This window comes from Hibiscus syriacus, unplaced genomic scaffold (genome assembly GCF_006381635.1).
Source record: "Hibiscus syriacus cultivar Baekdansim isolate YM2019G1 unplaced genomic scaffold, ASM638163v2 tig00003041_pilon, whole genome shotgun sequence".
Lineage (NCBI taxonomy): Eukaryota > Viridiplantae > Streptophyta > Magnoliopsida > Malvales > Malvaceae > Hibiscus > Hibiscus syriacus.
This window is the reverse complement of record NW_024061960.1, coordinates 1,086,203-1,099,583: the sequence shown is the minus strand read 5'-3', so window position 1 is coordinate 1,099,583 and position 13,381 is coordinate 1,086,203. Positions and strand designations below refer to the sequence as shown.

The 13,381-nt window shown below is 34.2% G+C and overlaps 1 protein-coding gene and 1 pseudogene across 1 annotated transcript; both read left to right on the top strand.

Moving 5' to 3' along the window:
• Positions 1 to 6: 6 nt before the first annotated feature.
• Positions 7 to 6,211, top strand: LOC120167719 (annotated as a pseudogene).
• A 2,770-nt stretch (positions 6,212 to 8,981) lies between these two features.
• Positions 8,982 to 13,125, top strand: LOC120168334 (translation initiation factor eIF-2B subunit delta-like). The gene is made up of 7 exons (XM_039177094.1): positions 8,982 to 9,501; positions 9,582 to 9,701; positions 10,501 to 10,856; positions 11,404 to 12,148; positions 12,355 to 12,457; positions 12,558 to 12,612; positions 12,843 to 13,125. Exons 1-7 carry the CDS (start codon positions 9,021 to 9,023, stop codon positions 12,903 to 12,905), a joined length of 1,923 nt encoding a protein of 640 aa, XP_039033025.1. The 5' UTR covers positions 8,982 to 9,020; the 3' UTR covers positions 12,906 to 13,125.
• The last annotated feature ends 256 nt before the right edge of the window (positions 13,126 to 13,381 follow it).

Below are 13,381 nucleotides of genomic sequence, written 5' to 3'. Positions count from 1 at the left end.
TGGAACATGTTAATCATTGATGTGGAAGTGATGAATTCAGCACTAATTTAGTTCTTGGTGACCGAATTTCTCCAAACTATGTTGGGCGTTGTCTTTCTAAATTATACAAAGAAATTACAGGCCAAGAGATTAGTTATATTTATATAAATTCAAAGGCTTGAATTCATCAAAAAGAATTCTTGTATCTATGTTGTTTCTCCCACAGATACTGTATGAAAAAGAAGCTGCCACAATTATGGCAGTATTCCCTTCTCCTAATGATGTTATGTCAATCTTAGTTCAGGTGCCTTGATTATGTCCTTCATGTTCCCATATTATTGCATTTTTTCAATGCAGATGCATCACCATTATGAGTAATTTTTTTTTCTAATTATGGCTGGTTTCCTATGTCACTTGCAGCGAGTTACTTCTCTTTTGGACAAATTACTGGAGAAGCCATCTCTTGCCACGTCCCATGGTGGAAGGTGGAATTTTATTGGTAAGTAAACTTATAGAAGAAGCATCCACGTCATCTTTTTCTAATGGTAAGTAGAAGTAAGGATTGACTTTATATCATATTTCACTTGAGGCTTCAGTATCTGAGAGTGTTAGCTGTGGCGTATAAGAAGACTCAAGAACTTGCTAGAGACCGGCGAGCCGTTGGATGTGGTGATTTGGATGTTGAAGGTAACAATATCACAGTAGCTCCTTTGCAGATCACCTTGTTGTGCATTGTCCTTCTATAATGTTAAATGCATTTTTGGAATCAGATACACTATTATTTGATTAAAGTAGATAGTTTAGGGTTGGTTATTTGGAACTACTGATGAGATTTAATAAAAATAGTCCAAAATAGATTATGATCGTGTCAGATGAATTTGGAAATGTTAAATGGAAATGTATAATGTCGCATTACAATCAAGAGAGGTGACATGAGTGAAACAAATTTTAGTTTTTGGCAAAAATTGGTCAAATCCCACATTGAAAATTAACAAATGATGGAAAAATTATTAGCCTATAAATAGAACATTTCCCTTTGGTTAAATGTATGTCAATCACCAAAATACAAGTGGTGTACTAGAAAGCTATTAGCTATATTAGTAGAGAATTTAAAATTCTCTTGGGGTGTACTTTAGCTTTTGGGCATGTGTGAGAGTTAAATATTTTGTAGTGTGGTTGTAATAATTTTCCACATAGTAAATATTTTTTTCTCTTGGTTATCTTTTGACAACGCCTGTGGTTTTTCTCCATTTGGGAGTTTTCCACGTTAAAAAGAATTTATTCTCTTGGGGTGTACTTTAACTTTTGGGCATGTGTGAGAGTTAAATATTTTGTAGTGTGGTTGTAATAATTTTCCACATAGTAAATATTTTTTTCTCTTGGTTGTCTTTTGACAACGCCTGTGGTTTTTCTCCATTTTGAGAGTTTTTCACGTTAAATTATTGTGTTTTTTTCTCTTTTATTTTTCAAGTATTTTTGTTAATGTTGTGATCTAAAGGTTTTGTTGGATTACAAGGGGTTTATTTTCCCAACAATTGGTATCGGAGTCAATGGTTTGGTAAAAGATAAACTTTAAGGCGGTGTAGGAATTTCTTTAAAATTCTTAGTATGCTCTGTGGTTGTGGCTTTGTCCGATCTTCTACATCAGAAAAGATTTTTTAGAAATTGTTGTGGTCCAATTGGAGGTCCTTTAAATACGTTATTGTGTTTATTGAGTGTGGTATTGTGTAAGTAAGTGCAGCCAAGAAAGTTTTGTCACAAAGGCTATAATCGCCTAAGGAGGTTGGGACTTAAGCAGTACCATTTGTGTCCCGCCAATCTTTCCTGGAAACTTTCTTAGTGCATTTTGTAGACACAATTGTTCACTCATTATTCACGTGTGAGATCACTGTAGCATTGTTGAGCAAAAATGAGTTTCAGATTTGATATTGAGAAATTTGATGGGAGAATTAATTTTGGGTTGTGGCAAGTACAAGTCAAGGATATACTAATCCAGTCTGGATTGTATAAGGCCTTAAAGGGAAAGCCAGCTTCTTTGTCCGAAGGAAAGGAACCAGATAAACCTAGTGACAGCAGTGGAGACAAGGGAAAATCCAAGATGAGTGAAGAAGAATGGGAGGAGTTAGACATGAGAGCAGCAAGTCAGATTCGTCTCTGTCTAGCCAAAAATGTTCTTGCTAATGTTGCTAGATGGTCATCAACAAAAGAGCTTTAGGAAAAGCTTGAGGAAATGTATCAAGCTAAAAGTCTTTCAAATAGGTTATATTTGAAGGAGAAATTTCACAAATTGCAAATGGAAGAAGGTACAAAAATTTATGACCACCTTAGTGCACTAAATGGGATTGTTTCTGAACTGGAATCTATTGGAGTGGAGATTGATGATGAAGATAAAGCATTGAGACTTATTTGGTCTCTTCCATCTTCCTATGAGCACATGCAAACCGTTTTAATGTACGGGAAAGAGAATGTGAATTTTTCAGAAGTGGTAAGTAAGCTGATTTCGGAAGAAAGAAGGCTAAAAATGGAGAGAACAAATCTTCTGATAGTGGAGCATTGTCGGTTTGTGGAAATAGGAAGAAGTATAAAGGCTCCAAAAGGAAAATTATCTGCTGGGGATGTGGGCAACGTGGACATCTAAAGAAGGATTGCAAAAACGGTGGAGCTAATTCGGCTAATGGCTCCAAAAGTGATGCTACTAATGTAGTCGTCTTTGAAAATGAAGACGATGAATTTGCTTTGTAAAGAAAGATATATATCCTCATGGCATGATAGCTACCAATTAAGTTGCCATGGAAAAGGATGTATGAAAAGGTAGCATGTCCACATTTATACATGGGCATTGGTTGACAGTTGATGCAAGGTGTGTGGTGGAATTGATGTCGATGGCTAATGAACTTCCTAGAAAGTCAACATTAGAAGTTGCACCATAACTTATTAGCAGTTTTTCGACATGAACTGGTCAAGGTAAAAATTCTTGGAGTTAGTGAATTCCAAGTGTGTATACTCTTATGGTGGAGTATGACAATTCTTGTTTTTTAGAATCGTGACTATCATAGCTGATGGTGTTATTGAGGTAGCTGTTGTTTTTATGGTGAAGAATTGTATGGAATTTTTGCCAATGTGGAGATTTGTTAGTTTTTGACAAAAATTGGCCAAATCCCACATTGGAAATTAACAAAGGATGGAAAAATTCTTAACCTATAAATAGAACATTTCCCTTTGGTTAAATGTATGTCAATTACCAAAATACAAGTGGTGTATTAGAAAGCTATTAGCTATACTAGTAGAGAATTTAAAGGGAAATTCTCTTGGGGTGTACTTTAGCTTTTGGGCATGTGTGAGAGTTAAATAGTTTGTAGTGTGGTTGTAATAATTTTCCACATAGTAAATATTTTTTCTCTTGGTTGTCTTTTGACAATGTGGTTTTTCTCCATTTGGGAGTTTTCCACGTTAAATTATTGTGTTTTTTTTTCTATTTTATTTTTCAAGTATTTTTGTTAATGTTGTGATCTAAATGGATTGTTGGATTACAAGGGGTTTATTTTCCCAACAACAAATGTGAAAGTAACCACTCTCAATAGCTATTTTATGCTCCTTGTATGACTAAATCAGAAATTTGTTTTTATTACGGGTCTTGCAGAGTCTCTTTTTTCTTCTCACAAGGATGAATATACTGAACATGAGCAAGCCTCTCTTAAACAACTGTATCAAGCCAAGGTTTGCATTTAGTTCACCTAAAGATTCAATGCTTTATTTGCTTCATTGTTGCAGCCTGTAACATCTGTGATGCTGTGCAGTTGGAAGAACTGCGTGCTGAAAGCCAGAAAGTCTCAGAGTTAAGTGTAACAATAGGGCGTTCTAGAGGGGCTTCAGTGGCTCCCCCTCCCCCCCCCGGAGATATCTGTTGCAGCTGTAACCGAGTATGTGTGGTGGAATGAAGAAGCAATATCCAGATGCACGTTATTTTCTTTGTTGGTAATAATTTATCCACTTTTCAAAGTTATGCTCACTTAGTTCTGTGCAGTTTCTCTGCATGTCACGAGACATGACTGAAGGTACTGGGCTGAACACCTACAAGGGGATGTAGGGGAAGAAATTGAGGGTTTCCAATGTTTCTATTAACTATATTGCTCTTGAAATTTGTTTAAATCTTAGCATTCTGGGGTTTTCTTAGGCTCCATTTGGGCAAATATTTTGTTTCAAAACTTTTAAACAGTACAATTCAAAGGCCGTATCCACCACCATGACTGGTTTGTTAAAAAGAAACCAAGGCTGGGTGGAGAGAAAGAAACCATATATAATGACTTAAATGTCATCAATGATTAATTTATTGTAATGTCTTTGACAGCCAGCTACACTTGCAGCCAATGTAAGAGCAGTGTTCGCTTGCTTACTCGACCAAGTAAGTTGGTTAATTAAGCATACCATTCTACTTGTTAGCCAATACATTAATTGCAATGTCTCATTTTTCAGGTTAGCCTATACATAACAGATGGACTTGAACGGGCTAGAGATAACTTGACTGAAGCTGCAGGTTTGAGGGAAAGATTTGTGATAGGTACAAGTGTTAGTAGAAGGGTGGCTGCTGCAGCTACTTCTCAGGTACATAACTAATTGTGATTTATCTTATTCATTTTAAGTTTCAATTTAATGAAAAATAATGCAAATAAGGGTGGCTAATTAATTGATGAGCAGGCAGAAGCTGCTGTAGCTTCCGGTGAAAACAGTTTCAAATCTTTCATGGTCGCAGTACAATGTTCTGGCAGTAGTGTGGTCATAATTCAGGAAGTACATCGATGTCTTGGTTGTTTCTTACAGAAAAGTGCACATATGAAAGAATATTTTGGTTTCATGGTTTTGAATTAATCTTACCTTTCATCTGCAGTACTTTGCAAATTCTATATCTCGGCTCTTATTGCCTGTGGACGGTGCTCATGCTGCTGCTTGTGAAGAAATGGCAACAGCAATGTCTAGCGCGGAGGGTGATGCTTATAAAGGTGCCTATTTTAACTTCATTTATGTTCCTCTTTGTTGACTACTTGATGATTGAACTAAACAAATTCAGTTTTCTGTTGTAGATCTCTTCTATAGCCATGTCTAGAGTTGTTGCTTATCTTTCTCGAGTCCTCGAGGCTGCATTCACTGCATTAGAGGGTCTTACCAAACAAGCATTTCAGACTGAACTGGTATGATGTTTATAATTTTAATTCCCTTGATTATTGTTTATATATTTCTATGACTTTTGAGTCTACTAAATTACTCTATGTGTACACTAGATATTGAACAAATTACTCTCACACATCAAGAACTTCATTCAACCAACTTATAAAAACTGTGTTTCGTCGTTCATCCATTCATTTGAAATAGTTCTTTAAGTGAGGCATCATCCCTTGATAATATTCAGCAATTTTGTTTTATGTGGTAGACTCTGGTTTGATGTGGAGTCAAATAGCTAGTTGTATTATACGATTGGTGAAGGAGGTATCTGTTGAATCTAAGGCCCACCAAGTAAGGGACACATCAAGGGATGGACCTAGAGGGGGTGGGTGAGGATGGTCAGCCCCCTAAAAATTTCAAATTTTTATATATTTTATATATTTTCTTTTGAAAATATGTTCCCCTAAAATTTTATAATTTCTCCCCTAAACTTTACAAGTTCACTCCTCCTAACATAAAATTTTGTACTCGTCCCTAGACACATGGTAGTTAGACAACTATCAAGTTCAAACAAATTTGCTCTAGAGCCTTGGAAAGTAGTAGGCCATGGTGCCAGCATTTATTGATTGTTTGGACTCAAAAGATGGTGAAAATTTTCTATAGGACAACTCTCAAGTTCAAACAATTTCTTGATCCTATCTCAATCAACCCAAACTCGAAAAACCACTTGAATACAAAAATAACCCGGACTTGAAGTTTACTATATAGTTGTATTTTACAAATATTAACTTTGCAACTTTAAATTATGTTCTTACTTGGTGTATGCAGTTCATAATAAATGATGATCTACTAAGTCGATTGGCTTAAAAGAAATGATGACATTATGAAAGTTTCAAATTGAAATCTATTAGGTATAAAAAATTGAAAAGAAAAGATGAGATGAAAGGGGTCATTTTTGTTTGTGAAGGTTGCTAGTTTTGATTCGGGTATTGTATTACTCTGGTTTATTCAGCTTAGAGACGACTACAAGAGTGCGAAACTGGCATCCAGGCTTAGCTCCTTGTGGTCCAGTTGAGGTCCCATCTAGTGACAGATGCAAGTGTTCAAATCCGAATTTCGTTACGCCGGTTATCTATTCTTACTGATGGTATTTACCTTAAAGTTCTATTTATATTCATCTCATACAAAAAAATTTTGTTGTTAATATATGCGTATTTACAACCCTAAAAAATATTTTTAGATTCGTCGTGGTCTATCTATTCTCTCCTTGGCGAGAGCTGGTATAGCCTTATTGAATCGACTGCATTAGATTCATTTTGTCCCCCCCTCCCTAATTCTTTTCTATTTTCTTCTTTGTTCATAATCTTATAAACATGTCTGATTGGTAAGGTGAAAGTATTTTTTTTAATTTTGTTTGGTACTGTAAATTATAATTACATAATTATATAAATATAAATAACAAAATATGTTTGGTAGTTTCTAACTTGTTAACCTGTCTACTGGAATAAGAATAATCGGCTTGTTACGTTTCACGAGTTCACATATCAGACCACAGGCGGCAATATTCGATGTAGCGAGTACTTGACGATTTAGTTCCCTATTTATTTTATTTTATGATTTTTTTCTAATATAAATGAGAAATGAGATAATTAAATGTAACACTTTTGCCTACATAGGTATTTTATTAAATTTATAATTTTATTCATAATAGAAAATAATTTGTATAACAATAACATTTTTAAAGGACTATTATTTTCAAGCATACATGCGTACCTAATGTGAAATTCTAAAATGGTAGCTTAATTTAAGATTAAAAATCGATAGAAACGAATATGATTGAAAAACATAAAATTTTAAGTTAGACAAAACATAAAATCAGTGATGGAACATGTGAAGGCGGAAGGGGATATAGCCTATCCCAACTGTTACGGTTTAATTGTATTTTAAGTCTTTAAAAATTTTAAAACCATTAAAATTAAGTCCTGATCCTCCTAAAATTTTTTGGTTTAATTATTTTTTAAGACATTATCAGTTTTAAAGTTAAATGAAACTAAAAGAGAAGACTTATCTAGGGATGTGCATGGGTCGGGACGGGTTGGGTTTTTAGCCTCTCCGACCTCGATTTATGAACATATTTCTTATATCCGACCTCGTCCCATCCTGATAAATTTTAGTTTTCTTCCACCCGAACCCTTTCTGATTTTTAGGCTAAACCCGACCCCAATCCTACCCAAACTGAATATATTAATATTTTAAAATAATTAAAAAATAATATATTTTATATATTTATAATTATTTATTATAATTTTAAATGGTTAAAATAGTATATTTTATAATAATTTTTATATTTTTAATAATTTAAAAACATATTTTAATAATATAAAATTAAAATTCCTAAAATATTAAATATATTTTATATAAAAAAAATATAAATTAACCGGGTCGGGTCAGATCGATGATTTTTTTACCTTAAACGCAATCTCGCCCCGCTCGAACTTATATACTATATAAACCTCCCTGAACCTCAAAATTTTTAAAAAAAATGTTTTTATAGAGTCGAGTCGAGACTCATAGGGTTCGAGTATTTTGATTATCCTTAGACTTATAAAAAAAACATCAAAAAGAGAAAACATAAACAAGAGGCTAAGTGAAAACTTATTCTCCACTAAGGTGTGTTTGTTTAACGTAAAACCAATTACGGAATTGGTTTTCCCGAAATCTCATATTTGTTTCATGTAATTCGTTTTCTGGAAAATATTTTTCCGTGTTTGTTTCACGTAATTCGTTTTCCGAAAAATGTTTTCCCGTGTTTGTTTCACGTAATTCGTTTTCCGGAATGTAATTCATTTTCTTAATAACAGAATTTTCTTTGTGTTTTCTGTAAAATGACTTACGGATTCATTTTCCGTAATTCATTTTCCGAACTTTTCACTTCAAAGCAAAAATACTCAAAATAATTTTATTTTATGAATTTAATATTAATAAAATATTTTAATATCATTTTCATCAAAATATTAATTATTAAAATATTTAAAATATATTTATTAATATTTATAATAATATAATATTATATTTTTAATATTATATAAAATAATCAATTATATTATAATAATATAAGATATTATATTTTTATTTTAATAATATATAATAATTTTTATATATTTAATAATGAATAATATTATTTATATATTTAAATAATATTTTCGTAAAGATATTTAAAATATACTAATTAATATTTTTAAAATATAATATAACACTATTACTTTAATAAATAATTAATATAATATATAATATTTTATTTCACTAAAATATACCAATATTAATATTTTTATTAATAAAATTATAAAAATAATATTTAATAATAAATAAATTATTTTAATATTTTAAAATAATAATATTAAGTTTTATGATAAATAATATTATTTATTATATTTAATATTTGTAATAAATAATTTTTAAAAAACTCTTCAACTAGTAGAAAAAAGGTTTAAATAATATCTTTCAAACATCATAAAATATTTTTCAGATGTTTTCCAGAAATGTAATTCATTTTTCAGAAATGTAATTCATTTTCCAGAATTCAAATTCCAATAATTCATTTTTCAGTAATTCAAATTTCAATAATTCAAATTTCAGTAATTCATTTTCCGAAAAATCAATTACAGCCAATCAAACAGAATTAAAAAAAAAAAGTTCTCCTCTAATCTAACAACTGTAGCGAATATTAAAAGTTTTTTTTTAAAAAAAAGTGAAGTAAATAAATCGTTCTTCTTTGTAAATGGTCTTCATATCTTCCTCTTCACCCTAATTTGCATGATTTCCAAACCCTAACTTATTTTCTTTTATACAAAATAACAGCTTCTTCGAACGAACGGCAAGTTTCCATGGACACGCGTCGTGTCTCACGTGCCGTCCCCAGAGTCCGCCAAGTCGGCTTCTTCACCCCCAACACGCCGGCGCAGCACCCTCCTCCTACACGCTCCCAATCAGGCCCTCCAACCTCCGATTCGCCGCCACTCTCTGAATCTCCCGCCAGCAACACCCTCTCTCCGGTCATGATTCCGCCGGCGCGTCACCTCTCCGACAACCTTGGCGGACGCACCTCCGCTCTTCCCGTTCCTGGACGTGGAAACGCTGGAGATCATGCTACTGTCGGAAGCTACAACCCCTCGGAGTCGGTGTTGTGGTTGGAGTCACCCACTCGTAGTCGAATTAGTGATGAAGAGTTCTCGGAGGGGACGGACTGGTATCGGAGGAGTAATTCAGCGAAGTTTGCGACAAGTTTGCCCAGTGGCGGTTTCAATTTCTCTCCAGTGAAGCAACCGGAAAGTGTTGCTGCACTTGAAGCTAAGAATCCACTGCCTGGTATTAATGTTTCTTTAGATATAATAAGTTTCAAAGTATTTGGAATAACTGGGGTTTCCTAAAACAAAGTTTCATTGCAGAAAAAAGCGAAGCGCAAAAGGAGCAGGCATCAAATTCAAAACCTCTAAAAGCGAAAACAACGAAGGCTGAGAGGCGTGCCTTGCAGGAATCTCAACGGGCTGCTAAAGCTGCTTCTAAAGGTTCAAAACAGTCTTTTCTTCATTTTATGCCTATGGGTAACTTTGAAGTACTGTTATTTGAATTAAACTGAACAAAATATATAGTTTATCTGATTGTCCCTTTCATCCCAAAGTAGGTTAGTTTTAACATATATTAGTAATATTTGCGAAATTGATGGTGGATGTGGGAAACATTAGAGACTAGGATTGGGTATTTGAAAACAGATCTAAAGGATGCAGTACAAATATGTTGGAAATGACATGTGACTCAAAGAAACATGCAAGGTATAATGATTACCATACAATTAATAAATACTGTACTTATTTATCTAACTGTATTTATGTCTTAAATTGCAAATGCCGTATAATTTTTATATATGATTATTATAAACGATTTTCTCTGGTTCATATTGTAATCAGTTGCAAACTTTCCCCCTTGCCTTAAAGTAAGAGGTTCCTAATCTCATTGAAAGAGAAATAGATATTACGAAGCGGGTTCATCATCAAAGTCTAGCTTTATTTGTTTTCTAATCTAATGAGCCAAGTTTGAATAATTAGCAAGCAGCTCAACTAGTTTCTGGTTTCAACTCCTATGACATTCAAGAATTGAATAGCTTCTTGAAGTCTGTTAGCGTTTACTTAGTATTTGTTCATATTTGTTAACATAGGCAATGGCTTTTCTGATTTTGATGAAAGATGAGTTTTGTTACATTCATTTTATGTTTATATTTGTTCTGACCAATTGCACTCAGTTTTCTATTGGCATATAATTTGTTAGCTTTGCCCTTGGCACTAAAAGGTTTTAATTTTAATTTTATAGCTGAGGCAAATAAATCCAGTACACCTGGAGGAGCTGCTTCTTCTAAACACATGAAGCAGCCACCACAAAAGAAAGATGGTCCTCCAGCTGCATCTTCAGTTGCTGCTTCTGAAAGAATAGGAGTTGATCGGCCAGTAGAGAAAGAGAGGAAGAAAGATCTTCCTCCTCCACGTATGCAATTTGATGATGCGAGTCGTGTGGGTAAGGCTAAAAGGCGGTCTGTATTGAATCAACCTGAAGCTAGGAATAGAGTTGAACTCTTTCGCCATCTTCCGCCACACAAAAATGGATCTCAGCTTCCTTATTTGGAATCAAAATTTTTTGAACTTCATGAGATGCATCCTGCTGTGTACAAGGTACTCTTACCTCTTAGTTAAAGTTGAGCTTTTTCAGCCTTCCTATCTGACCAATTGTCTAAAGGGAAGTAAATGGAAGTTCCTTATGGTAGCTGTTTCTGCAATTTAACTTTTAATTTTATAATTTTGACAAAAATGAAAAATAAAAGAGGGGTGGTGGGGTAGATGTTTCCCCTTTAAAAATTTGATGCATGCTAAATATCCTGGATAATGATAACATTGACAATGCGAACTTATCGTTGAGAACGCTACATCAACCTTTGATTTGTTAGCTTCATGAACTCCTTTTCTGTTTTTCTCTTTCTCGAAGTTTTAAAGGTTCTGTTATTTCAAATTCTGTAAATTTCGGTGTACTTGGTGTGAGGATATATTGTGGGAACTGGGAAACAGAATCAGAATGATGGAACATGTTAATTATTGCATGGTGCATGAATTCCTCTGGTTTCTATTTATTTGGAAAGTAATAAAACATATTTTTTTCCTATCTTTTAAGTTGATAACAGAGAAATGACTTCCTGGCAAATGTTATGTTGTATGAAATTTTCAGGTTGGATTGAAGTATTTGACTGGAGATTTGTCAGGAGGAAATGCTCGTTGTATCGCAATGCTTCAGGCATTCCGGGAAGCTATCAAAGACTATTCGACACCACCAGAAAAAACCCTCAACAGAGATTTAACTTCCAAAATTGGTGGTTTTGTTTCTTTTCTGATTGAATGCCGCCCACTTTCTATGAGCATGGGAAATGCAATCAGGTTTCTGAAGAGTCGTATTACCAGGTTACCACTAGCTCTCTCTGAATCAGAAGCAAAAGCAACCCTTTGTTCTGACATTGATCGTTTCATAAATGAGAAGATAGTTCTTGCTGATAAGGTAATAGTTAGGCATGCTGCTACAAAGATCAGAGACGGCGATGTTCTTCTGACATATGGATCATCATGTGTTGTTGAAATGATTTTTTTGTATGCCCATGAGCTTGGGAAACGGTTTCGAGTTGTGGTGGTAGACTCACGTCCGATGCTTGAAGGCCAAAAGCTGCTTCGGAGGCTGGTGGCAAAGGGCCTGAGTTGTACTTATACTCAATTAAATGCTATTTCTTATGTCATGCATGAAGTCACCCGAGTTTTTCTTGGGGCTTCCTCGATATTTTCTAATGGAACTGTATACTCAAGGGTTGGAACTGCATCTGTTGCTATGGTTGCTCATGCATTCCATGTTCCAGTTTTGGTCTGCTGTGAAGCATATAAATTTCATGAAAGGGTGCAGCTTGATTCAATCTGCTTTAATGAGCTAGGTATGTTGGTGTTTATACAGGTCAAAACTCTCTCCCTTCTTCCTTTTTCCAAAAAGAAATGAAAAATTTATTTTCAAAAAAGAGAGAAGGCTTGGATTGGACTTGAGAAGGCTTGGATTGGACTTTCAATCTCCTTTTTCTCCTAGGTATATCACATTCTATTTTGTAGTAGACAACTTAAGCCTTCCTTTTGGACTACCTTGCAGGTGATCCAGATGCCATATCAATGGTCCCAGGAAGAGTGGATGTGAATTATCTGGATAAATTGATTGATAAACAAAAGGAAAGCCATCAACTTCTTAATTTAAAGTAAGCTTTTAGATCTATTCTTCCAAAGAAAGAAACTATTTGATTTAATGATGACCTCTAAATGACTCTAAACCTCTTACCTTGGTGTGAATCACAACAGATACGATGCCACTCCTTCAGATTACATCTCAGTGATTGTCACAGATTACGGCATGGTAAGTAGTATCAAAATATCTTCCTTCCCTTGGTGGAGATTTCATATTAAGGTGTATTCATCCCTTGAAATCCAAGGAATACCCAAGTCCTCTGCGTTCATTGTTTATTTATACTTTGTTGGCCATTTACCCTTCTTTCTTGGTAGGATTAGATGGTTTAGATGCTCAAAGCTTGCCTGAGGTTAGTTGCATTAGCAGATTTTGATTCATTATATTGTTTTGTGGCTCAGATCCCTCCCACGAGTGTACCTGTGATCGTGCGCGAGTATCGGAAGGAGTATTTGTTGATATAGTACCTGTTAGATTTTATGCAGAATGAAAGCTCTTCACAGAGAGTCAAAAAGGAATCCATTTTGGCGAAGATGGTACCATGAAATATGTTATTGTAATCACGTGGTAACTAGATCATTCTTTACATCAAAATCATAATTTTATGCCATTGTCGAATCAACTCAAATCTCAAAAGTCTAGTCTTTAATAAATAGAAAGAGTCGGCGTTTCTGGTTTATGTCACCAATGCTTAAGTTTTTACGATTTTTGCTTCTTGTGTTAGTCATGAATAGGCAATTCACTAGACCGGTCTTTGTTTAAGTTACCCCATTTGTTTAGCGGTGGAAGGAATTTTTAAAGGAAAACTAATCGGATATAAAGAGAGAGGGAGAGAAATGAAGCAAGGAGATGATTTGTTTTCTACATTTGCAGCCATGAAAACCACTCGTTGGGTTGATCTAGATAGGATTGTAAATGATACGAGATAGATCATGAGTTA

What these genes read in the sequence shown, in the direction of transcription:
- LOC120168334 (XM_039177094.1), top strand. Translation starts at nt 9,021, where the DNA reads ATGGACACGCGTCGTGTCTCACGTGCCGTCCCCAGAGTCCGCCAAGTC. An exon ending in AATCTGCTTTAATGAGCTAG is followed by an intron (nt 12,149 to 12,354) that starts GTATGTTGGTGT and finishes ACTACCTTGCAG; the next exon opens with GTGATCCAGATGCCATATCA. An exon ending in CATCAACTTCTTAATTTAAA is followed by an intron (nt 12,458 to 12,557) that starts GTAAGCTTTTAG and finishes GAATCACAACAG; the next exon opens with ATACGATGCCACTCCTTCAG.